The 23,996-nt window shown below is 44.0% G+C and overlaps 1 protein-coding gene across 1 annotated transcript in view; it reads left to right on the forward strand.

Annotated features, from left to right (window-relative positions):
* LOC132381225 (signal peptide, CUB and EGF-like domain-containing protein 3) overlaps window positions 1-23,996 on the forward strand; it is a 339,989-nt gene that overhangs the window by 158,504 nt on the left and 157,489 nt on the right. The window contains exon 4 of the mRNA XM_059950570.1: window positions 10,031-10,165. Within this exon, the coding sequence (XP_059806553.1) occupies window positions 10,031-10,165 (135 nt within the window). The remainder of the gene's footprint in view (window positions 1-10,030; window positions 10,166-23,996) is intronic.

Genomic DNA, 23,996 nt, shown 5'->3' on the forward strand with positions numbered 1-23,996 from the left:
GGGCAGTTAGATAGTGGATCTGTGATTATGGGTACGTTTCTCATTGTGTATGTACGGGGGGGTAGATAGTGGATCTGTTATTATGGGTACGTTTCTCATTGTGTACGTATGGGGGGGGTTAGATAGTGGATCTGTTATTATGGGTACGTTTCTCATTGTGTATGTACGGGGGGGTTAGATAGTGGATCTGTTATTATGGGTACGTTTCTCATTGTGTACGTATGGGGGGGGTTAGATAGTGGATCTGTTATTATGGGTACGTTTCTCATTGTGTATGTACGGGGGGGTTAGATAGTGGATCTGTTATTATGGGTACGTTTCTCATTGTGTACGTATGGGGGGGGTTAGTTAGTGGATCTGTTATTATGGGTATGTTTCTAATTGTGTACATATGGGGGGGTTAGATAGTGGATCTGTTATTATGGGTATGTTTCTCAGTGTGTATGTACGGGCAGTTAGATAGTGGATCTGTTATTATGGGTACGTTTCTCATTGTGTATGTACGGGGGGGTTAGATAGTGGATCTGTTATTATGGGTACGTTTCTCATTGTGTATGTACGGGGGGTTAGTTAGTGGATCTGTTATTATGGGTACGTTTCTCATTGTGTATGTACGGGCAGTTAGATAGTGAATCTGTGATTATGGGTACGTTTCTCATTGTGTATGTACGGGGGGGTAGATAGTGGATCTGTGATTATGGGTACGTTTCTCATTGTGTATGTACGGGGGGGTAGATAGTGGATCTGTTATTATGGGTACGTTTCTCATTGTGTACGGGGGGGTTAGATAGTGGATCTGTTATTATGGGTACGTTTCTCATTGTGTATGTACGGGGGGGTAGATAGTGGATCTGTGATTATGGGTACGTTTCTCATTGTGTATGTACGGGGGGGTTAGATAGTGGATCTGTTATTATGGGTACGTTTCTCATTGTGTACGGGGGGGTTAGATAGTGGATCTGTTATTATGGGTACGTTTCTCATTGTGTATGTACGGGGGGGTAGATAGTGGATCTGTTATTATCGGTATGTTTCTCATTGTGTACGGGGGGGTAGATAGTGGATCTGTTATTATGGGTACGTTTCTCATTGTGTACGTATGGGGGGGGTTAGATAGTGGATCTGTTATTATGGGTACGTTTCTCATTGTGTACGTATGGGGGGGGTTAGATAGTGGATCTGTTATTATGGGTACGTTTCTCATTGTGTATGTACGGGCAGTTAGATAGTGGATCTGTGATTATGGGTACGTTTCTCATTGTGTATGTACGGGGGGGTAGATAGTGGATCTGTTATTATGGGTATGTTTCTCATTGTGTACTGGGGGGTAGATAGTGGATTTGTTATTATGGGTACGTTTCTCATTGTGTATGTACGGGGGGGTAGATAGTGGATCTGTTATTATGGGTATGTTTCTCATTGTGTACTGGGGGGTAGATAGTGGATTTGTTATTATGGGTATGTTTCTCATTGTGTAGGGGGGGGGGTTAGATAGTGGATCTGTTATTATGGGTACGTTTCTCATTGTGTATGTACGGGGGGGGTTAGATAGTGGACCTGTTATTATGGGTATGTTTCTCATTGTGTACGTATGGGGGGGGTTAGATAGTGGATCTGTGATTATGGGTACGTTTCTCATTGTGTATGTACCGGGGGGTTAGATAGTGGATCTGTTATTATGGGTACGTTTCTCATTGTGTATGTACGGGTGGGTAGATAGTGGATCTGTTATTATGGGTACGTTTCTCATTGTGTACGGGGGGGGTTAGATAGTGGATCTGTTATTATGGGTATGTTTCTCAATGTGTACGGGGGGGTTAGATAGTGGATCTGTTATTATGGGTATGTTTCTCATTGTGTATGTACGGGGGGGTTAGATAGTGGATCTGTTGTTATGGGTACGTTTCTCATTGTGTATGTACGGGGGGGTTAGATAGTGGATCTGTTATTATGGGTACGTTTCTCATTGTGTATGTACGGGGGGGTTAGATAGTGGATCTGTTATTATGGGTACGTTTCTCATTGTGTATGTACGGGGGGGTTAGATAGTGGATCTGTTATTATGGGTACGTTTCTCATTGTGTATGTACGGGGGGGTTAGATAGTGGATCTGTTATTATGGGTACGTTTCTCATTGTGTATGTACGGTGGGGTTAGATAGTGGATCTGTTATTATGGGTACGTTTCTCATTGTGTATGTACGGGGGGTTAGTTAGTGGATCTGTTATTATGGGTACGTTTCTCATTGTGTATGTACGGGCAGTTAGATAGTGGATCTGTGATTATGGGTACGTTTCTCATTGTGTATGTACGGGGGGGTAGATAGTGGATCTGTTATTATGGGTACGTTTCTCATTGTGTACGTATGGGGGGGGTTAGATAGTGGATCTGTTATTATGGGTACGTTTCTCATTGTGTATGTACGGGGGGGTTAGATAGTGGATCTGTTATTATGGGTACGTTTCTCATTGTGTACGTATGGGGGGGGTTAGATAGTGGATCTGTTATTATGGGTACGTTTCTCATTGTGTATGTACGGGGGGGTTAGATAGTGGATCTGTTATTATGGGTACGTTTCTCATTGTGTACGTATGGGGGGGGTTAGTTAGTGGATCTGTTATTATGGGTATGTTTCTAATTGTGTACATATGGGGGGGTTAGATAGTGGATCTGTTATTATGGGTATGTTTCTCAGTGTGTATGTACGGGCAGTTAGATAGTGGATCTGTTATTATGGGTACGTTTCTCATTGTGTATGTACGGGGGGGTTAGATAGTGGATCTGTTATTATGGGTACGTTTCTCATTGTGTATGTACGGGGGGTTAGTTAGTGGATCTGTTATTATGGGTACGTTTCTCATTGTGTATGTACGGGCAGTTAGATAGTGAATCTGTGATTATGGGTACGTTTCTCATTGTGTATGTACGGGGGGGTAGATAGTGGATCTGTGATTATGGGTACGTTTCTCATTGTGTATGTACGGGGGGGTTAGATAGTGGATCTGTTATTATGGGTACGTTTCTCATTGTGTACGGGGGGGTAGATAGTGGATCTGTTATTATCGGTATGTTTCTCATTGTGTACGGGGGGGTAGATAGTGGATCTGTTATTATGGGTACGTTTCTCATTGTGTACGTATGGGGGGGGTTAGATAGTGGATCTGTTATTATGGGTACGTTTCTCATTGTGTACGTATGGGGGGGGTTAGATAGTGGATCTGTTATTATGGGTACGTTTCTCATTGTGTATGTACGGGGGGGTTAGATAGTGGATCTGTTATTATGGGTACGTTTCTCATTGAGTATGTACGGGGGGGTTAGATAGTGGATCTGTTATTATGGGTACGTTTCTCATTGTGTATGTACGGGGGGGTTAGATAGTGGATCTGTTATTATGGGTACGTTTCTCATTGTGTATGTACGGGGGGGTTAGATAGTGGATCTGTTATTATGGGTACGTTTCTCATTGTGTATGTACGGGGGGGTTAGATAGTGGATCTGTTATTATGGGTACGTTTCTCATTGTGTATGTACGGGGGGGTTAGATAGTGGATCTGTTATTATGGGTTCGTTTCTCATTGTGTATGTACGGGGGGGTTAGATAGTGGATCTGTTATTATGGGTACGTTTCTCATTGTGTATGTACGGGGGGGTTAGATAGTGGATCTGTTATTATGGGTACGTTTCTCATTGTGTATGTACGGTGGGGTTAGATAGTGGATCTGTTATTATGGGTACGTTTCTCATTGTGTACGTACGGGGGGTTAGTTAGTGGATCTGTTATTATGGGTACGTTTCTCATTGTCTATGTACGGGCAGTTAGATAGTGGATCTGTGATTATGGGTACGTTTCTCATTGTGTATGTACGGGGGGGTAGATAGTGGGTCTGTTATTATGGGTATGTTTCTCATTGTGTACTGGGGGGTAGATAGTGGATTTGTTATTATGGGTACGTTTCTCATTGTGTATGTACGGGGGGGTAGATAGTGGATCTGTTATTATGGGTATGTTTCTCATTGTGTACTGGGGGGTAGATAGTGGATCTGTTATTATGGGTACGTTTCTCATTGTGTATGTACGGGGGGGGTTAGATAGTGGATCTGTTATTATGGGTACGTTTCTCATTGTGTATGTACGGGGGGGGTTAGATAGTGGATCTGTGATTATGGGTACGTTTCTCATTGTGTATGTACGGGCAGTTAGATAGTGGATCTGTGATTATGGGTACGTTTCTCATTGTGTATGTACGGGGGGGTTAGATAGTGGATCTGTTATTATGGGTACGTTTCTCATTGTGTATGTACGGGTGGGTAGATAGTGGATCTGTTATTATGGGTACGTTTCTCATTGTGTACGGGGGGGGTTAGATAGTGGATCTGTTATTATGGGTATGTTTCTCAATGTGTACGGGGAGGTTAGATAGTGGATCTGTTATTATGGGTATGTTTCTCATTGTGTACGTATGGGGGGGGTTAGTTAGTGGATTTGTTATTATGGGTACGTTTCTCATTGTGTATGTACGGGCAGTTAGATAGTGGATCTGTTATTATGGGTACGTTTCTCATTGTGTACGGGGGGGGTTAGATAGTGGATCTGTTATTATGGGTATGTTTCTCATTGTGTACGGGGGGGGTTAGATAGTGGATCTGTTAATATGGGTACGTTTCTCATTGTGTACGGGGGGGTAGATAGTGGATCTGTTATTATGGGTACGTTTCTCATTGTGTACGTATGGGGGGGGGGGTTAGTTAGTGGATCTGTTATTATGGGTATGTTTCTCATTGTGTATGTACGGGCAGTTAGATAGTGGATCTGTTATTATGGGTACGTTTCTCATTGTGTATGTCGGGGGGGGTTAGATAGTGGATCTGTTATTATGGGTACGTTTCTCATTGTGTATGTACGGGGGGGGTTAGATAGTGGATCTGTTATTATGGGTACGTTTCTCATTGTGTATGTACGGGGGGGGTTAGATAGTGGATCTGTTATTATGGGTACGTTTCTCATTGTGTATGTACGGGGGGGTTAGATAGTGGATCTGTTATTATGGGTACGTTTCTCATTGTGTATGTACGGGGGGGTTAGATAGTGGATCTGTTATTATGGGTACGTTTCTCATTGTGTATGTACGGGGGGGTTAGATAGTGGATCTGTTATTATGGGTACGTTTCTCATTGTGTATGTACGGGGGGGTTAGATAGTGGATCTGTTATTATGGGTACGTTTCTCATTGTGTATGTACGGGGGGGTTAGATAGTGGATCTGTTATTATGGGTACGTTTCTCATTGTGTATGTACGGGGGGGTTAGATAGTGGATCTGTTATTATGGGTACGTTTCTCATTGTGTATGTACGGGGGGGTTAGATAGTGGATCTGTTATTATGGGTACGTTTCTCATTGTGTATATACGGGGGGGTTAGATAGTGGATCTGTTATTATGGGTACGTTTCTCATTGTGTATGTACGGGGGGGTTAGATAGTGGATCTGTTATTATGGGTACGTTTCTCATTGTGTATGTACGGGGGGGTTAGATAGTGGATCTGTGATTATGGGTACGTTTCTCATTGTGTACGTATGGGGGGGGTAGATAGTGGATCTGTTATTATGGGTATGTTTCTCATTGTGTACGTATGGGGGGGGTTAGATAGTGGATCTGTTATTATGGGTACGTTTCTCATTGTGTACGTATGGGGGGGGTTAGATAGTGGATCTGTTATTATGGGTACGTTTCTCATTGTGTATGTACGGGGGGGTTAGATAGTGGATCTGTTATTATGGGTACGTTTCTCATTGAGTATGTACGGGGGGGTTAGATAGTGGATCTGTTATTATGGGTACGTTTCTCATTGTGTATGTACGGGGGGGTTAGATAGTGGATCTGTTATTATGGGTACGTTTCTCATTGTGTATGTACGGTGGGGTTAGATAGTGGATCTGTTATTATGGGTACGTTTCTCATTGTGTATGTACGGGGGGTTAGTTAGTGGATCTGTTATTATGGGTACGTTTCTCATTGTGTATGTACGGGCAGTTAGATAGTGGATCTGTGATTATGGGTACGTTTCTCATTGTGTATGTACGGGGGGGGTAGATAGTGGATCTGTTATTATGGGTATGTTTCTCATTGTGTACTGGGGGGTAGATAGTGGATCTGTTATTATGGGTATGTTTCTCATTGTGTACGGGGGGGGTTAGATAGTGGATCTGTTATTATGGGTACGTTTCTCATTGTGTACGTATGGGGGGGGTTAGATAGTGGATCTGTTATTATGGGTACGTTTCTCATTGTGTATGTACGGGGGGGTTAGATAGTGGATCTGTTATTATGGGTACGTTTCTCATTGTGTATGTACGGGGTGGTTAGATAGTGGATCTGTTATTATGGGTACATTTCTCATTGTGTATGTACGGGGGGGGTTAGATAGTGGATCTGTGATTATGGGTACGTTTCTCATTGTGTACGGGGGGGGTTAGATAGTGGATCTGTTATTATGGGTACGTTTCTCATTGTGTATGTACGGGGGGGTAGATAGTGGATCTGATATTATGGGTACGTTTCTCATTGTGTACGGGGGGGGTTAGATAGTGGATCTGTTATTATGGGTATGTTTCTCAATGTGTACGGGGGGGTTAGATAGTGGATCTGTTATTATGGGTATGTTTCTCATTGTGTACGTATGGGGGGGGTTAGTTAGTGGATCTGTTATTATGGGTATGTTTCTCATTGTGTATGTACGGGGGGGTTAGATAGTGGATCTGTTATTATGGGTACGTTTCTCATTGTGTATGTACGGGGGGGTTAGATAGTGGATCTGTTATTATGGGTACGTTTCTCATTGTGTATGTACGGGGGGGTTAGATAGTGGATCTGTTATTACTGATACTGCTTATTTGTTGCTATTGAGATATAGCTGCTGTATATTCACATCTAGCTGGATGCCATCTGTTTAGCATCGACTTTGATGAAGTGCTTCATTTGAAACATTATCCTTTTTCTCGGCTCTGATTGTTTTGTGTTTCTACCTTTTTCTGTTTTGACTTCACATTTCACTGTTTCTATTCCTTTTATCCTAGGCCAATTTAGTTTATTTGTTTAATAACAAGGATTATGTGATTTGGGATTAGTTACCTATTACTCAAGCAAGGGATGGATATAAAATCACAGGAGCTTTTAATAATAATTAATCAGGCCTTAGGAACTGATTCAGTTCTGTGTGAAGTGCATAGTGCATAGGCTGGACAAAATAAAGTCATCGATGTTGTAACTGATTGCTGGCCAGGGATTTAATTCATAGTGAGAGAGCAAATTTACTGATTTAGAAATCTGCGCTGGTACACTCACTTGTTCCTTCACTTCCCATGTATACTGCATAATTCAAGAACTTAATTTTTCTAGTGGAAAGTTAGATTTTTTCTTTTCTCTCAAGATAGGAATGTTGTGTTGGGAACTTCTCTGTTATCTTCCTTGCTAACTTAATCTTTCATGATGCAATCTGCAATCATCTAATCACAGGTTCATTTACAGTGAAATGATTTGATGCAAAAAGTATTTGCATAGGGGATGAGCAAATCATGTCTCGACTATTAATCACAAACAGCAGTTTGTCACTTCTTGCGTGTTTGGTCTGGATGATTCCCCGTGGGAACATTGCTGAGCTGCTACTGGCATCAGGGAGAGATACAATATGGAAACTGACCCTTTGGACCGCCAAGTCTGTGCAGACCACCAAGCACCTGTTTACACTGATGCTACATTAATCCTTTTTGTTTTTAATTCTCCCCACATTCGCATCAATTCCCTCCAGGTGCTCTTACCCACCCACACATTAGGGATAATTCACAGTGGCTACAGATAATACAGTGGATTCCAGTCAGTTGGGACACATCGGGACCTTTTGACTCAAATAATTAAGCGGCTGACTCAATGAGCTGAAGTTTCATGGAAATAGTTAAAAAGGTATAAAAAAGACAAGCTACTGTTTAACTGTATGATAAATTATTATTTAAATGAAATACAGAACAAATTAGAACACTGCCAGTACTGCTACAGGTCTTTAAAATTGTGTTTTAGTTCCTGATAGTAATCGACAGAGGAATTTATCCAGAGTGCGTCACTGTAAATCAGCACGGACGCCTAGTGCAGATAGTGGACTGCCTTCATACGATGATTGCATCCTCCAAATCTTCATTTTCATTGTAACATTCACTGTAATGGTCTTCAAGCTCTTCGTTGTTCACAACTTGTTGAAGTAGTGAAATTGTATCATTTTCATCTCTTAAACAAGAGAAAATCTGCAGATGCTGGAAATCCAAGTAACACACACAAAATGTTGGAGGAACTCAGCAGGCCAGGCAGCATCTATGGAAAAGAGTAAACAGCGGACGTTTCGGGCCAGGACCCTTTGGCCAGTCCTGATGAAGGGTCTTGGCCTGAAACGTCGACTGTACTCTTTTCCATAGATGCTGCCTGGCCTGCTGAGTTCCTCCAACATTTTGTGTGTGCTGCTCATTTTCACTCCTGGTCATTTCTGGTATTTCCAACCTGAATGCTTAAAACCGCAGTGAGCGAATCAGTTCTGAATTGTCTTACTGCTTCATTCTTACATTTTGTACACAAACACAAGTAAGGGATGCTATTTGAAAACTGTCCCCACTAAGCACGGTGTAGAGTAATAACGGCACCACAAGTGCAAGCAACTGATGCTAGTTTATTTATTTATTTATTATCTTCCCCCCCCCCCTTTTTTATCTCTCTCGGCCCCTCTCACAATCACTCCTACCTGTTCTCCGTCTCACTCTGGTGCTCCCCACCCCTTTCTTTCTCTCTAGGCCTCCTGTCCCTTGTCCAGCTCTGTATCTCTTTTGCCAATCAACTTTCCAGCTCTTAGCTTCATCCCTCCCCCTCCTGTCTTCTCCTATCATTTCGGATTCCCCCTCCCCCTCCCATTTTCATATCTCTTACTATCTTTTCTTTCAGTTAGTCCTGATGAAGCATCTTGGCCCGAAATGTTGACTGTACTTCCTATAGATTCAGCCTGGCCTGCTGTGTTCCACCAGCATTTTGTGTGTGTTGCTTGAATTTCCAGCATCTGCCGATTTCCTCGTGCTTGTTAGCAACTGTTCGGCAGCAGTCTGGGATGGCATGTCAGCGTAGTGGTTAGTACAGTACCAGTGACCCAGATTCATGTCTCACTGCTGCCTGTAAGGAGTTTGTACATTCTTCTCGTGACCGCTTGTTTCCTCTGAGTGCTCCAGTTTCCTCCCATAGTCCAAAGACATACTGGTTGGTAGATTATGTCATTGTAAATTGTCCCGTGATTAGGCTGGGATTAAGTTCAGGGATTGTCGGCTCGAAGGGCCGGAAGGGCCTGTTCCACGCTGTATCTCAATAAATAAATAAAATGAAAAAGTGCACTGATGCCTCAGTGGTGAAGATGTAGGTGAGTGTGCTGGTCTCCGAACTCTGGCAAACTCCGAATTTCATATGGATGCTGGCCTGTGAGGGGAGTCTCACCGATGATTCTCAGGTGTCCCATCAGCAGAAAGTGGGTAGAGCGCCTGCCATTGTCTGGTGATGGTATGTCCAGAAACACAGAATGACTTGAGGAGCACGCCATGGGAATTCTGCCGAGGATTTGGGTTCGGCTTCTCTGGTGTGAGACTAGCTAAGCCTGGATCGCCTTATGTGCCAGAGTTATTGTCATTTTTAAATTACCAACATAATAGAATTCCACATCTTCTCTTTAGCTGTGCTTTGGAACACTCCATGTGGCAAGTACAAACTGGAGTTCAACTTTACTATATTTAAAGTAACCTTGTACTTTGCTTCAGAGAGGGCCGGGGGATTTGCCAGGATATGGCCTGGAATGGAAGACTGGACTTGTTTTACTTTATCTGTCATAATATTCTTATTTTCAAAATGTTTTGCTCATAAGCATGTGACAGGTAAAGGTGACAGTTTACTACACATAGATTGGAACCCTAAAATCTTCCGTTTTAATGACCTCTCTGTATTTCTTTTCAATAGATGTGGATGAGTGTGGAGACAGCAATGGTGGATGCCAGCAGATCTGTGTCAATATGATGGGAAGCTATGAGTGTCGATGCCGGGAAGGATTCTTCCTCAGTGACAACCAGCACACCTGTATCCTGCGTCCTGAAGGTTTGATTCAGTTAGCTCTACAATGTCCATCCGGTTGAAGTAAAATCCAGTTGGGTTCACTCCTGTTTCATGCCAATATTACCTCTGGTTTTCTCATAGTCCCCTCTTGACAAAATGAATCTCTTCCAAAATAAGCTGTGCATGGCATGATGATACCTCAGCTGATACAGTAAACAGTTTTGTCCATCTACCTCACTGAGGTTCCACTGAAAGGTATATGACTTTTCTTCAAGGGATAAACTATAAGTGACAAGGAAAGAGTGGTGGACAAAATGGTCTGGTGGAGTTACTTCCGCCTGTGGGAGAGTTAGCAAAATGTTAGCTCTGTTTCGTTCACGCCACATGCTCGATATTTTGAGCATTGTCGGTTCCTATTACTGTTAGAGGAGAGCTGGTAAGCAAGTAACAGATTTAGGATTCTGAGTCAAGCAGTATCTTTAGGGAATAAAAGAATTGTTGATGTTTCAGAATGAAATCCTGCTTTGGGCTCTGTTGATATTTATTAATATGATTAACAAACAAGTTAATTCGACCTTTGAAAACTATCAAAGTTGGGTTACGAACAAAATAGACTTCCAGCATTTCCTATGCTATATATAGTTTTGATTGTGGACAATTTGGCAGAAGTACAACTAAAGGATCAGCTGTAATATTTCATAAGGTAACAAATGTCATAGTTTGCCTGTTATTGTATTTGATGACAGTACCTGAAATCTCTCCATTCATGTGATTGGAGCTATTGCTCCTTCTCAGTGCTACTACAAATGAGAGCTTGGAACATAAACACCAGCTTCGGCTCACTGGGCTGAATGGCAGAATTCTGTACTGTACGCTCTTGTCCTGATCTTATTTCACATATGGCAACCATCTGGAAATTACTCCAAGAGCAGGTTCTCTTTCTAGATCATTTGTAAATTAGGTAATCTAAAGATAATATTATGAAAAAAATCTTGTTTCATTGCAAATGGCTGAGCCACATACAGGCATTCCAAAATGTTTGAAAAATGGCAGGACTATCAATGTATTTAAGAGACAGCTTGATTAATGCTTCACATATAAACACTTCGACTAAAGTGGAAAATACAAGATCCCATTCTGCCAAAGTATTAACTTGTCTTCTCTTTCCTGGCTAGAACTTCTGTTACATGGTGCAATGTTATTGCATGTGATATTGAAGGATTTTCATCTAAAAACTCAAAGATTAATGCCATCAGCTCCTTTGTACAAAGCTCAGCTGTTCGCAACATTGGTTTTGAAGACAAGAGACTGCAGATGTTGGGAGTCTGAAACAAAAAAAAAACAGAACACTGGAATAACTCAATAGATCAATGAGCATCTAAGGAGGCTTGATGTGTATGTCGACATTTTGGGTCAAAACCCTGCAACAGGGTCTTTTTGCAAATGTATGGAGACCATCAGGCATGCATAGTGGTGTCAAATATTGTATTGCCTTCACTTTGATATCATGTGAAAAATGCATGAAGGAGCATTTGAAGATGGTTTTGCTGTCACATGAAGAGGACCCCTGGGCTATGAACTTAATTCTCATTTAAGTTGTATTTTCCTCTCTTACTGCTGATTCCTGATGGTAATTCCTGCTGACTTCAGTTAGATCACGTTTGGGATTTCTCTGTCCCATCCTGATTCCCCTAAATGTGCAATTACTCTGGCATTTGATGTTGTGACCACATCCCCACTCCCACCCCCAGTTACAAGTGGCTCCACAATTCACCTGTTTTATTTTATCCTATTGTGCTCAATGTGCATCTTCAATGTCAGGATTTTATTACAGATGTGCCAATTGAGCCGGAATTCACAGAGAACTAGCTCACTAGGATAATGTGGGGCTAAGTTAACTGATCTTTCCACACTATTGGATACAATCCCAGTGGGAATAGGCCAGGGCAGTTGTTGAGACTTGCAGGTACTGATTGGAGCTACTACATGTGTGTTGAAGCAGTTGCCCTTTATTCCTCTTCTGCAATGTTCCATTGAGATTGGCTTTGGAACATAGTCCAGAGCTCCTGCTGGATGAGTGCACAACACTGAGGACAAATGTCAACAGGCAGGTTGAGTTATACCAAACCAGAGCTGGAAAACAGGCACCAGGCCAGGCAATATTGATGGACACAATCTTTTTGCTCAGTTATGCTTCTTAGATTGCTCAAAAAATCAGGTCCTGTGAAGTGAACTTTATGATAATCGGGAAACTAAAGAAAGCACTTGGATTCCAAAGAAGCTCCCTTGCAAAAGGGTGGTCAGCGCAAGACAGGGCAATGCCTTTGTTGTGAAGCAACAAAACTGATTTTCTTTCAAAATAACAAATTTAGAGCTATTTCTAGGCATCACCATCATGGACAGCAGATCCAGAACAAAAGCAATGAAGGTTATGAAGCCATCTACCCTGATTTTAACCTGGCAGTGAATGGGGAAGTCTGTGTGTGCAGAGGGCTTTCACACCCTACCATTACACTTGCATTTCTGCCTATCCAAATCAGACCCCACACAAAATTTCAGTTACAGTGTAATGTAAATTTATGTCCTCTTCAGACACAGCTTGATACAGATATCCATAAGTCAAGAGGTGGGCTCAGACTGAGCAGCCCAGGTCCTGGAATCACCAACCACAGTCACTGAGGGAGGCTACAGAGGACAGATCTCACTGACCCTCAACACCTGGAAGTCAGGTCAATAACAAAGCGTGAACAGACCTCAGGCAGTATAGCCCTAAAGTTTCACTCCTTCCTCCCCCAAGAGTACTCTTTGATGTAGGGGGTGAAGATAATTAAATGCAAAATGAAGATAATGAAATAATTAAATGTTTTAATGTTAATTAAAAACACATTGATGTATTTGCATATCAGTGAAAACCTCTAAACTAATATATTTGAAATCACTTATGTTTCCAGAACTTGAAATCCCCTTTGAAAGAAACGACATCTCTGATTCTGGTGGGGACTGAGTTACTGGTAGTGTAGTGTTAGAGAGTCGCAGCTGCACTGAGCGCTGGACACGGAACCATTTCTCACTCACCAAGGCACAGACATACTTGTGCCAGTCCACCTCAGTTCATAACTTTCTGGGGATGGCCAGCATGATTTGGTCCAAATAATTTTAAATTAATTTTCAGCATGGCACAGAATTCTTTAAACTGTCCTGAAGAATTCTCTTGGGTCAGCCATCTTTTTCTTATTCAGTCTGAACCAAGCAGTGCTTTTTAAGGTTTCACTATTTTTAAATTTCAGCTTCAAGTATTGGCTTGGTCATCTCTAGCACTGCTTGTTCCTACCTCTACACCACTGTTGTTACCCCTCTCCCTCCCCTTGCAAAGTTGCCAGGAGCAGTGGGAAACTGGAAGATTGGGAAAACTTTAAAAAGCAACAAGAAGCAGTAAATGAGCAATAAAGAAAGGGTAGATTGCAAAAATAAGCTCGGACAAAATATAAAAACGGATAGTAGAAGTTTTTTTTATAATTATATAAAACGGAAAAGGGTGACCAAAGTGAACATAGGTCCCTTGGAGGATGAGAAAGGGGAATTGACATTGAGTAATGAGGAAATGGCTGAGCCTTTGAATGACTATTTTGTGTTGGTTTTCACGGTGTCAGGACATGTCTAAAATGCCAAAGAGATATGTTATGGATGCGATGGGAGGTGAGGATCTTGATACAATAGCTACCACTAAAGAGGTAGTGCTGAGCAAACTTGAGGGCCTAATGATAGACAAGTCCCCTGGTCCTGGTGGAATGCATCCCAGGGTTCTGAAAGAAATGGCAGAGGTTATTGTTGAGGTTTTGGTGATAATTTACCAAAATTCTCTGAACTCTGGGCAGGTCCCAGTGGATTGGAAGAAGGCAATGTCAGGCAATGTCAAAAAAGGATGTAGGCAAAAGGCGGGTGACTATAGGCCAGTCAGTTTAGTGTCTGTAGTCGGGAAAATGCTTGAAGCTATCATTAAAGAAGAAATATCGAGGCATGCGGAAGGAAATGGATCCATCAGGCAGATGCAGCATGGATTCAGCAAAGGCAGGTCCTGTGTGACAAACTTACTGGAGTTCTTTGAGGATTTAACAAGCCCTGTGGATAGAGGGGAACAGGTGGATGTTATTTCCTTGGATTTCCAGAAGTTGTTTGGTAAGGTGCCACATAAAAGACTTATCCATAAGATAAGGATGCATAGAGTTGGGGTGATGTATTAGCATGGATAGAGGATTGGTTAACCAATAGAAAGTAGGGAGTTGGGATACATGGGTGTTACTCTGGTTGGCAATCAGTGGTGAGTGGTGTGTCGCAGGGGTCACGATATATATAAACGATTTGGAAGAGGGAACCGAGGGTAGTGCATCAAATTTTGTTGATGACACTAAATTGAGTGGTAAAGGAAATTGTGAGGAGGTTATGGAGAGCCTGCAGAGAGATATAGATAGGCTAAGTGAGTGGCCAAGGGCCTGGAAGATAGAGTACAATGTTGGTAAATGTGAGGTCATCCACTTCAGAAGGAAAAATGGAAGATCAGATTATTATTTAAATTGTAAAAGATTGCAGCATGCTGCTGTGCAGAGGGACTTGGGAGTGCTTGTGCATGAATCACAAAAGGTTGCTTTGCAGGTGCAGCAGGCTATCAAGAAGGCAAATGGAATGTTGGCCTTCACTGTTAGAGGGATTAAATTTAAGAGCAGGGAGGTTATGCTATAACTGTACAGGGTACTGGTGAGGCCGCACCTGGAGTACTGTGTGCAGTTCTGATCACCTTACTTATGGAAGGATATACTGGCTTTGGAGGCAGTGCAGAGGAGGTTCACCAGGTTGATTCCAGAGATAACGGGGTTAGACTATGAGGAGAGATTGAGTTACCAGGGACTGTACTCACTAGAATTCAGAAGGATGAGAGGAGATTTTATAGAAACATATAAAATTATGAAAGAGATAGACAAGATAGAGGCAGGAAAGTTGTTTCCATTGGTAGGTGAGACTAGAATTAGGGGGCATAGCCTCAAGATTCGAGGGAGTAGATTTAGGATGGAGATGAGGAGGAACTGCTTTTCCCAGAGAGTGGTGAATCTGTGGAATTCTCTGTCCAATGAAGTAGTGGAGGCTACTTCAGTAAATATATTTAAGACAAGGTTGGATAGATTATTGCATAGTAGAGGAATTAAGGGTAATGGGGCAAAGGCAGGTGGGTGGAGATGAGACAATAGCCAGATCAGCCATGAACTTATTGATTGGACGGGCCAGATGGTCATCTCCTGCTCCTATTTCTTATGTTCTTAAGTTACCCTTCTACCCTCCCCTTCTCCCACTCACCTTTTCACACTCCCCTCCTCCCCTTATCCTTCTACCCTCCCCTTCTCACGCACACCTTTCTACCCTCCCCTTTCTGCCCTCCCCTGCTCACCCTTACCCTTCTAATTTCCCTTTCTCCCCTACCCTCTTTTCATCTTTCATGCAGATCAAGCTGTGACATGCTCCTCACCAGCCTTGGGTGTCACTGTTCGTAATACACCACAGCAATGCGATGCTCACACCCCATTACTCTGCCCTTACCCACACCCAGTAACGTCTTAGATTTCAACACACTGGTAAAAAGCCTGCAGCTTTGTTCACCACACGCCACGCTTGCAAGGCAGTTACTGTTGCCCCCTCACATGTGGTCTACTCCACATGGACCTGATCAGAGGTGAGGACTGGACCCAGGAGGCTGGGCTATGGTGCAGAAGCTGTGTTACTGTTGCCCCCTCACATGTGGTCTACTCCACATGGACCTGATCAGAGGTGAGGACTGGACCCAGGATGCTGGTCTACTCCACATGGATCTGATCAGAGGTGAGGACTGGGACCAGGGTGCTGGTCTACTCCACATGGATCTGATTAGAGGTGAGGACTGGACCCAGGATGCTGGTCTACTCCACATGGATCTGATCAGAGGTGAGGACTGGACCCAGGATGCTGGTCTACTCCACATGGACCTGATCAGAGGTGAGGACTGGACCCAGGATGCTGGTCAACTCCATGTGGATCTGATCAGAGGTGAGGACTGGACCCAGGATGCTGGTCTACTCCACATGGACCTGATCAGAGGTGAGGACTGGGACCAGGATGCTGGTCTACTCCATGTGGATCTGATCAGAGGTGAGGACTGGGACCAGGGTGCTGGTATACTCCACATGGATCTGATCAGAGGTGAGGACTGGACCCAGGATGCTGGTCTACTCCACATGAATCTGATCAGAGGTGAGGACTGGGACCAGGATGCTGGTCTACTCCACATGGATCTGATCAGAGGTGAGGACTGGGACCAGGATGCTGGTCTACCCCATGTGGATCTGATCAGAGGTGAGTACTGGACCCAGGATGCTGGTCTACTCCACATGGACCTGATCAGAGGTGAGGACTGGACCCAGGATGCTGGTCTGCTCCATGTGGATCTGATCAGAGGTGAGGACTGGACCCAGGATGCTGGTCTACTCCACATGGACCTGATCAGAGGTGAGGACTGGGACCAGGATGCTGGTCTACTCCATGTGGATCTGATCAGAGGTGAGGACTGGACCCAGGGTGCTGGTCTACTCCACATGGATCTGATCAGAGGTGAGGAGTGGACACAGGATGCTGGTCTACTCCACATGGACCTGATCAGAGGTGAGGACTGGACCCAGGATGCTGGTCTACTCCACATGGATCTGATCAGAGGTGAGGTCTGGACCCAGGATGCTGGTCTACTCCATGTGGATCTGATCAGAGGTGAGGACTGGACCCACGATGCTGGTCTCCTCCACATGGATCTGATCAGAGGTGAAGATTGGACCCAGGATGCTGGTCTACTCCACATGGATCTGATCAGAGGTGAGGACTGGACCCAGGGTGCTGGTCTACTCCACATGGATCTGATCAGAGGTGAGGACTGGACCCAGGATGCTGGTCTACTCCATGTGGATCTGATCAGAGGTGAGGACTGGACCCACGATGCTGGTCTCCTCCACATGGATCTGATCAGAGGTGAGGACTGGACCCAGGATGCTGGTCTACTCCATGTGGATCTGATCAGAGGTGAGGACTGGACCCACGATGCTGGTCTCCTCCACACGGACCTGATCAGAGGTGAGGACTGGACCCAGGATGCTGCTCTACTCCACATGGATCTGATCAGAGGTGAGGACTGGACCCAGGATGCTGGTCTACTCCATGTGGATCTGATTAGAGGTGAGGACTGGACCCACGATGCTGGTCTCCTCCACATGGATCTGATCAGAGGTGAGGACTGGACCCAGGATGCTGGTCTACTCCATGTGGATCTGATCAGAGGTGAGGACTGGACCCACGATGCTGGTCTCCTCCACATGGACCTGATCAGAGGTGAGGACTGGACCCAGGATGCTGGTCTACTCCACATGGATCTGATCAGAGGTGAGGACTGGACCCAGGATGCTGGTATACTCCACATGGACCTGATCAGAGGTGAAGATTGGACCCAGGATGCTGGTCTACTCCACACGGACCTGATCAGAGGTGAGGACTGGACCCAGGATGCTGGTCTACTCCACATGGATCTGATCAGAGGTGAGGACTGGACCAGGGTGCTGGTCCACTCCACACGGACCTGATCAGAGGTGAGGACTGGACCCAGGATGCTGGTCTACTCCATGTGGATCTGATCAGAGGTGAGGACTGGACCCAGGGTGCTGGTCTACTCCACACGGACCTGATCAGAGGTGAGGACTGGACACAGGATGCTGGTCTACTCCATGTGGATCTGATCAGAGGTGAGGACTGGACCCAGGGTGCTGGTCTACTCCACACGGACCTGATCAGAGGTGAGGACTGGACACAGGATGCTGGTCTACTCCATGTGGATCTGATCAGAGGTGAGGATTGGACCCAGGATGCTGGTCTACTCCATATGGACCTGATCAGAGGTGAGGACTGGACCCAGGATGCTGGTCTACTCCACATGGATCTGATCAGAGGTGAGGACTGGACCCAGGATGCTGGTCTACTCCACATGGATCTGATCAGAGGTGAGGACTGGACCCAGGATGCTGGTCTACTCCACATGGACCTGATCAGAGGTGAAGATTGGACCCAGGATGCTGGTCTACTCCACACGGACCTGATCAGAGGTGAGGACTGGACCCAGGATGCTGGTCTACTCCACATGGATCTGATCAGAGGTGAGGACTGGGACCAGGGTGCTGGTCTACTCCACACGGACCTGATCAGAGGTGAGGACTGGACCCAGGATGCTGGTCTACTCCATGTGGATCTGATCAGAGGTGAGGACTGGACCCAGGGTGCTGGTCTACTCCACACGGACCTGATCAGAGGTGAGGACTGGACCCAGGATGCTGGTCTACTCCATGTGGATCTGATCAGAGGTGAGGACTGGACCCAGGATGCTGGTCTACTCCACATGGATCTGATCAGAGGTGAGGACTGGACCCAGGGTGCTGGTCTACTCCATACGGATCTGATCAGAGGTGAGGACTGGACCCAGGATGCTGGTCTACTCCACACGGATCTGATCAGAGGTGAGGACTGGACCCAGGATGCTGGTCTACTCCACATGGACCTGATCAGAGGTGAGGACTGGACCCAGGATGCTGGTCTACTCCACATGGACCTGATCAGAGGTGAGGACTGGACCCAGGGTGCTGGTCTACTCCACATGGATCTGATCAGAGGTGAGGACTGGGACCAGGATGCTGGTCTACTCCATGTGGATCTGATCAGAGGTGAGGACTGGACCCAGGATGCTGGTCTACTCCACACGGATCTGATCAGAGGTGAGGACTGGACCCAGGATGCTGGTCTACTCCACATGGACCTGATCAGAGGTGAGGACTGGGACCAGGGTGCTGGTCTACTCCACATGGATCTGATCAGAGGTGAGGACTGGACCCAGGATGCTGGTCTACTCCACATGGACCTGATCAGAGGTGAGGACTGGACCCAGGGTGCTGGTCTACTCCACATGGACCTGGTCAGAGGTGAGGACTGGGACCAGGGTGCTGGTCTATGGTGCAGAAGCTGTGTTGCTGTGCTCTGATTCTGGTAATTTTCCATAACTCTCATCCTGTCTCTGCTGAGTGATGCTCTGTGAAAAGTAGAACATAGACTGTAGAACAGTGCAGTCCAGCACAGGCCCTTTGGATCACAGTGTTGTGCCGACGTTTTACTTAACTCAAGGTAAATCAAAAGCTTCCCTCCCATGTAGTCCTCCGTTTTTCTTTCATTCATGTTCCTATCTAAGTCTGTTAAATCTCCCTAATTGCCTCTACCACCACCCCTGGCAGTGCATTCCACACTCTTGCCACTCTCTGTATAAAATCTTACCCCATATACTTTCCTAAAATCATCTCAAAATTATGCTCCCTCATATTAGCCATTTCTGCCTTGGGAAGAAGGTGTTGACTCTCCATTTTCTCTATGCCTCATCAGTCCACCTCCATCAAGTCCCCTCTCATCTTCCTTCCCTCTAAAAAGTCCGAGCTCACTCATCCTCTCCTCATAAGACATCTAAACTCTCTAATCCAGGGAGTAATCTTGGTAAATCTCCTCTGCACCCTCTCTAAAGTTTCCATATAAAATTAGGCAAGATATTTTACTTATTCTTGGAGTAGATTAATCATCAGACAACATTAAGGGAAGTATTATTAGTTGTTTGATGTCTTAATCCATTTGTCTCCAAAACAAACTAAATTAAAAACTTCCAGAGAATTGTTTTGCTGATCTTAATTAAAACCTTCTCATTATTACAAGTGAACAGAACATTGGTTGTGTGTTACACATGTCACAAACAGAATCTTTTTTTTTGTTTTAAACTGTCATTTAAATAAAAAACTGCAAACTTCGGTAACCTGAAGTCAAGTTTGCTGAAATAGCTTGACGGATGGCCCACCACATAAAGATGTGCGTGTGTAGTTGTGTACCACAAGTTGCATGCTGTTTCACAGAGAAGTCCAGTGTGGTGGGGGCTTACGTGCATTGTGGTGATTGCAGCAGGGATGAAGGGTATGCAGATTTCTGTGGCACTGATGGGGGAGTGCGCTGTCATGGATATTAACTTTCTCGGGCCCAAGTGGCTTATGCAGTGGACACATTTCAGTGATTTAAGTGGTACTGAGGGGTACATGTAATGTGACCCAAGGGTCTGGATAAGTTTCTCATTAACTTAAAGCCCTAAGCTGTGACTTGCAAATGCATGTTGCCCTGGGTTCTCGTACGTGATGTGCCAGGTTTTAGGGAGTGTTACCCTGAGTTTTAGGGGTACTTAAACCAATGGGTGCCCTTAGATCTAAATGCCCTAAATTACAATACAATGCGTGGCGTGGGAAATATCATCATCCTGCCAGTGCCCATGCCGAAATCATGCAAAGTGCAGGATGCGCCAGGGCAATTTTCCCATCTGACTCAAAACTGATTTATGCATGGTTCTAATCATTGGTGACTCATAGGCTTTCAGAGTCTTAATTTTATAAAAATACACTGCATTATAGAATTGAATGTGTGGGCAATTGAATGAAACACAATGAATAATTGGTTTAATAAGTACAAAATGATAGTTTATTAAAAGCAGTGCCATACTTCTGGTATCAATTACCAAATGCAATAAAACAGCAAACATGTAGCTGTTAGTGAAAGCAATGAAGGGAGCCCTTTGAGACTATGAGCATCTTGTGGAGCTGCAACTGGCTTCACCCCTTGCCACTGCCCCAGAATGTCTCGAGAGTCGGCATCTTTCTACCTTTGGGCAGTTCAGCTTTTCAGACAGCTCATTATATGTAAAATATAGTGACACAAAATGAATAGAGCTTTATACTTTAATGAAACCTGAAATTCCTCATTCTTTTTACAGCCTGTTGTAATGCTATGTTCTGAGAAGCTTTAGATGATTTATGCCATGCAATAAAAGCCACTGCACAATGTTTCTGTGGCAGAAAAGTAGAATGTGAGAATATTTTTATTCTTGGAAGTTAATAAAATACTGAGCTCCTGCTCATGGCTTTCAAGAGATTTTTTTTAAGTATCTTTATTTAACAGTAAGTTCAGCAATAATTGTTCAGGGTTTGTTTTGATGTTTATATTTTCCTGCTGTTGATTGCTATGGTATTAAACTCCTGTCCAGTAGAAAGTATTTTACTTTGAAACTGATGGTATACCCTTACACCGATTGTCCAATAGGCAGCATCAATAATTAGCTGTGTCAACACCGGTCATATAAACCAACAAGGATTTTAGCTTCATATATGTGATGCATTCACAATAAGTTCTTTGCACAATTTTAATTCAGTTATTAAAATAGTGAAGGAATTTTATTCAAGCATGTGAACATCTATATTACCAAAACAAATGGGACCATTGAATGTGCAGATAGCCTGGGGCAAAAACTGAGTGGTGCTTGGGAAAGTGTCCCGAATAAGCAGCATGCACTGAGCCAACAGTTCACCAAACTAAAAGCTGCTATTGTGGAACACAGGAGAGAAGTGGGTGGGCTGTGGGGATGGAGAGAAGGGGAAGAGGGGCAGGAGGGGTAAAGGGTTTGTGATGATATTCTGGAGCGATCAGGAGTTTGAGGATCTGGTTCTATGGATTGCAACCAAGACTGAGTTGCTGGGCTTGCAAGTGGGGTTGGGGCAGAGCTTGATGCACGTTGCACTGAAAGTGGTGCTGAGGGCTCTGGAGCTGGAATGGCATCGATACTTTGGGGTGGAAATTGTAAACCAGCTGCCTGAGGTACAAGTGAGAGCTACGTTGATGGCAAGTATTCTACTTAAAGAAACAACCTGAAACTGGATAGCATGGCCTGGGTCCCTGTCAGGCAGCTCCCCGGAGTTAAAGGCAATGTAGGCCATGCAGTATTGATTTGACTTTATCACTTACATCTTTCATATACATGAGTAAAAATCTTTACAATACGTAAAACGTGCAATGAGCAATTTATATTAATTTATAATAAATAATATGTACAACAGGACAGTCAATATAATACAGAAATACAATTGTGTCAGTGTGAGTTAATCAGTCTGATGGCCTGGTGGAAGAAGCTGTCCCAGAGCCTGTTGGTCCTGGCTTTTATGTTGTGGTACCATTTCCCGGATGGTAGCAGCTGGAATAGATTGTGGTTGGGATGACTTGGGTCCCCAATGATCCTACGGGCCCTTTTTATGGATGTGATATTGTAAATGTCCAGAATAGTGGGAAGTTCACATCTACAGATCTGCTGGGCTGTCCACACCACTCTCTGCAGAGTCCTGCGATTAAGAGAGGTACAGTCCCCATACCAGGCAGTGATGCAGCCAGTCAGGATGCTCTCAATTGCGCCCCTGTAGAAAGTTCTTAGGATTTCGGGGCCCATACCAAACTTCCTCAACCGTCTGAGGTGAAAGAGGCGCTGTTGTGCCTTTTTCACTACACAGCTGGTATGTACAGACCACGTGAGATTCTCGGTGATGTTTATGCTGAGGAACTTAAAGCTGTTCACCCTCTCAACCCCAGACCCGTTGATGTCAATAGGGTTAGCCATTCCTCCTGTAGTCCACAACTAACTCCTTTGTTTTTGTGACATTGAGGAAGAGGTTGTTTTCTTGACACCACTGTGTCAGGCTGATGACTTCTTTTCAGAGGGCTGCCTCATTATTATTTGAGAAACCTGCTTCTCCATGAGTGATCAACACAAAATAGAGGAAAGAGAAGCCAGTAGTGTGTTTCCCACCAGTGGACGCCATTACACTTGTCTAGGATGTTTCCTATTTTAGTTCATTAAACACACAGAGTCAGAAGGAATTTTATTTTATGAAACTAACAATTAACATAGACCAGTTTTGCTCTATGATTTTTTTTCCATTGAAATTGTTGAACTGTGCAGCCCATATACAGTAAATGCTGTGATAACCATTATCTCTACTCCATTATCCAGATGAAAAGAGTTTATCCTCTTTGATACTGCATTTAAATGTGAGATACTTGTACTGAGTACAGTGAACTTGGACTCATTTCTAGGAACTTTGACACCACCTTTGTATCAGGCAATTTTTAATGTTCAAATTCCCAGCTGGCTGAAGTAAAGAGCGCTGCAGTTCACAACTTTCAGAAGTTTTGTCTGCATTTTTGCTCCTCTAGATGGCATCCAGAAACTAAATCAGTGTAATATTATTTAATGTAAACACTCGTCTACACCCAGCTGAGTGCTTAGTGAGTATTTAAAAAGTGGAACTGAAGAATTTATTATGGCCTGGTTATAGGGTGGATAAGTGTTTACATCTGGGAAACCACAGGGAACCTATTTATACAGCTCTTACGGTCAAGTAGTTAAAGTTATTGTGTCTTTTTCTCCCTTTTTAGCCTCTTGTAGATTATAGTTGTTGCCTTCTGACTTTGCATTTCCCTCCAACAGCATCAGTGCTAACAGAAGGTCCTCACATAATCATAGCATAGAACCTCCACTGTACTGTGCTTAAAAGAGTCTCCAGTTTCTACCAGTCCTATGCTCTTTCATTGTAACCCTGAAAAGCCTTCTCCTTCCAGTATTTCCAGTTGAAGGTTGGTATATGTTATGTTATCTAATTCCAAAACATAAAAACTAATTGAAAGGGGAACACGGAGCTGGGAATGCATGTCTCAGTATCGTTTTTACTTTAGCAAGACATGCACGTATGATGTGGTGGTGTGTGCCTTTGATACCCCGTGATGAATTATTTAAAGAACAAGAACTCATAATTAAACAATATATTTACAATATTACTCAAATGTTACTGAAATATTAAATAGACATCTGTAACCCCCTCACTGTTGAGCAATGCGATCCAGAACATAGCAAATTCATTGCCTGAAAGAT

This window comes from Hypanus sabinus, chromosome 25, assembly GCF_030144855.1.
Source record: "Hypanus sabinus isolate sHypSab1 chromosome 25, sHypSab1.hap1, whole genome shotgun sequence".
In the NCBI taxonomy this organism is placed as follows: domain Eukaryota; kingdom Metazoa; phylum Chordata; class Chondrichthyes; order Myliobatiformes; family Dasyatidae; genus Hypanus; species Hypanus sabinus.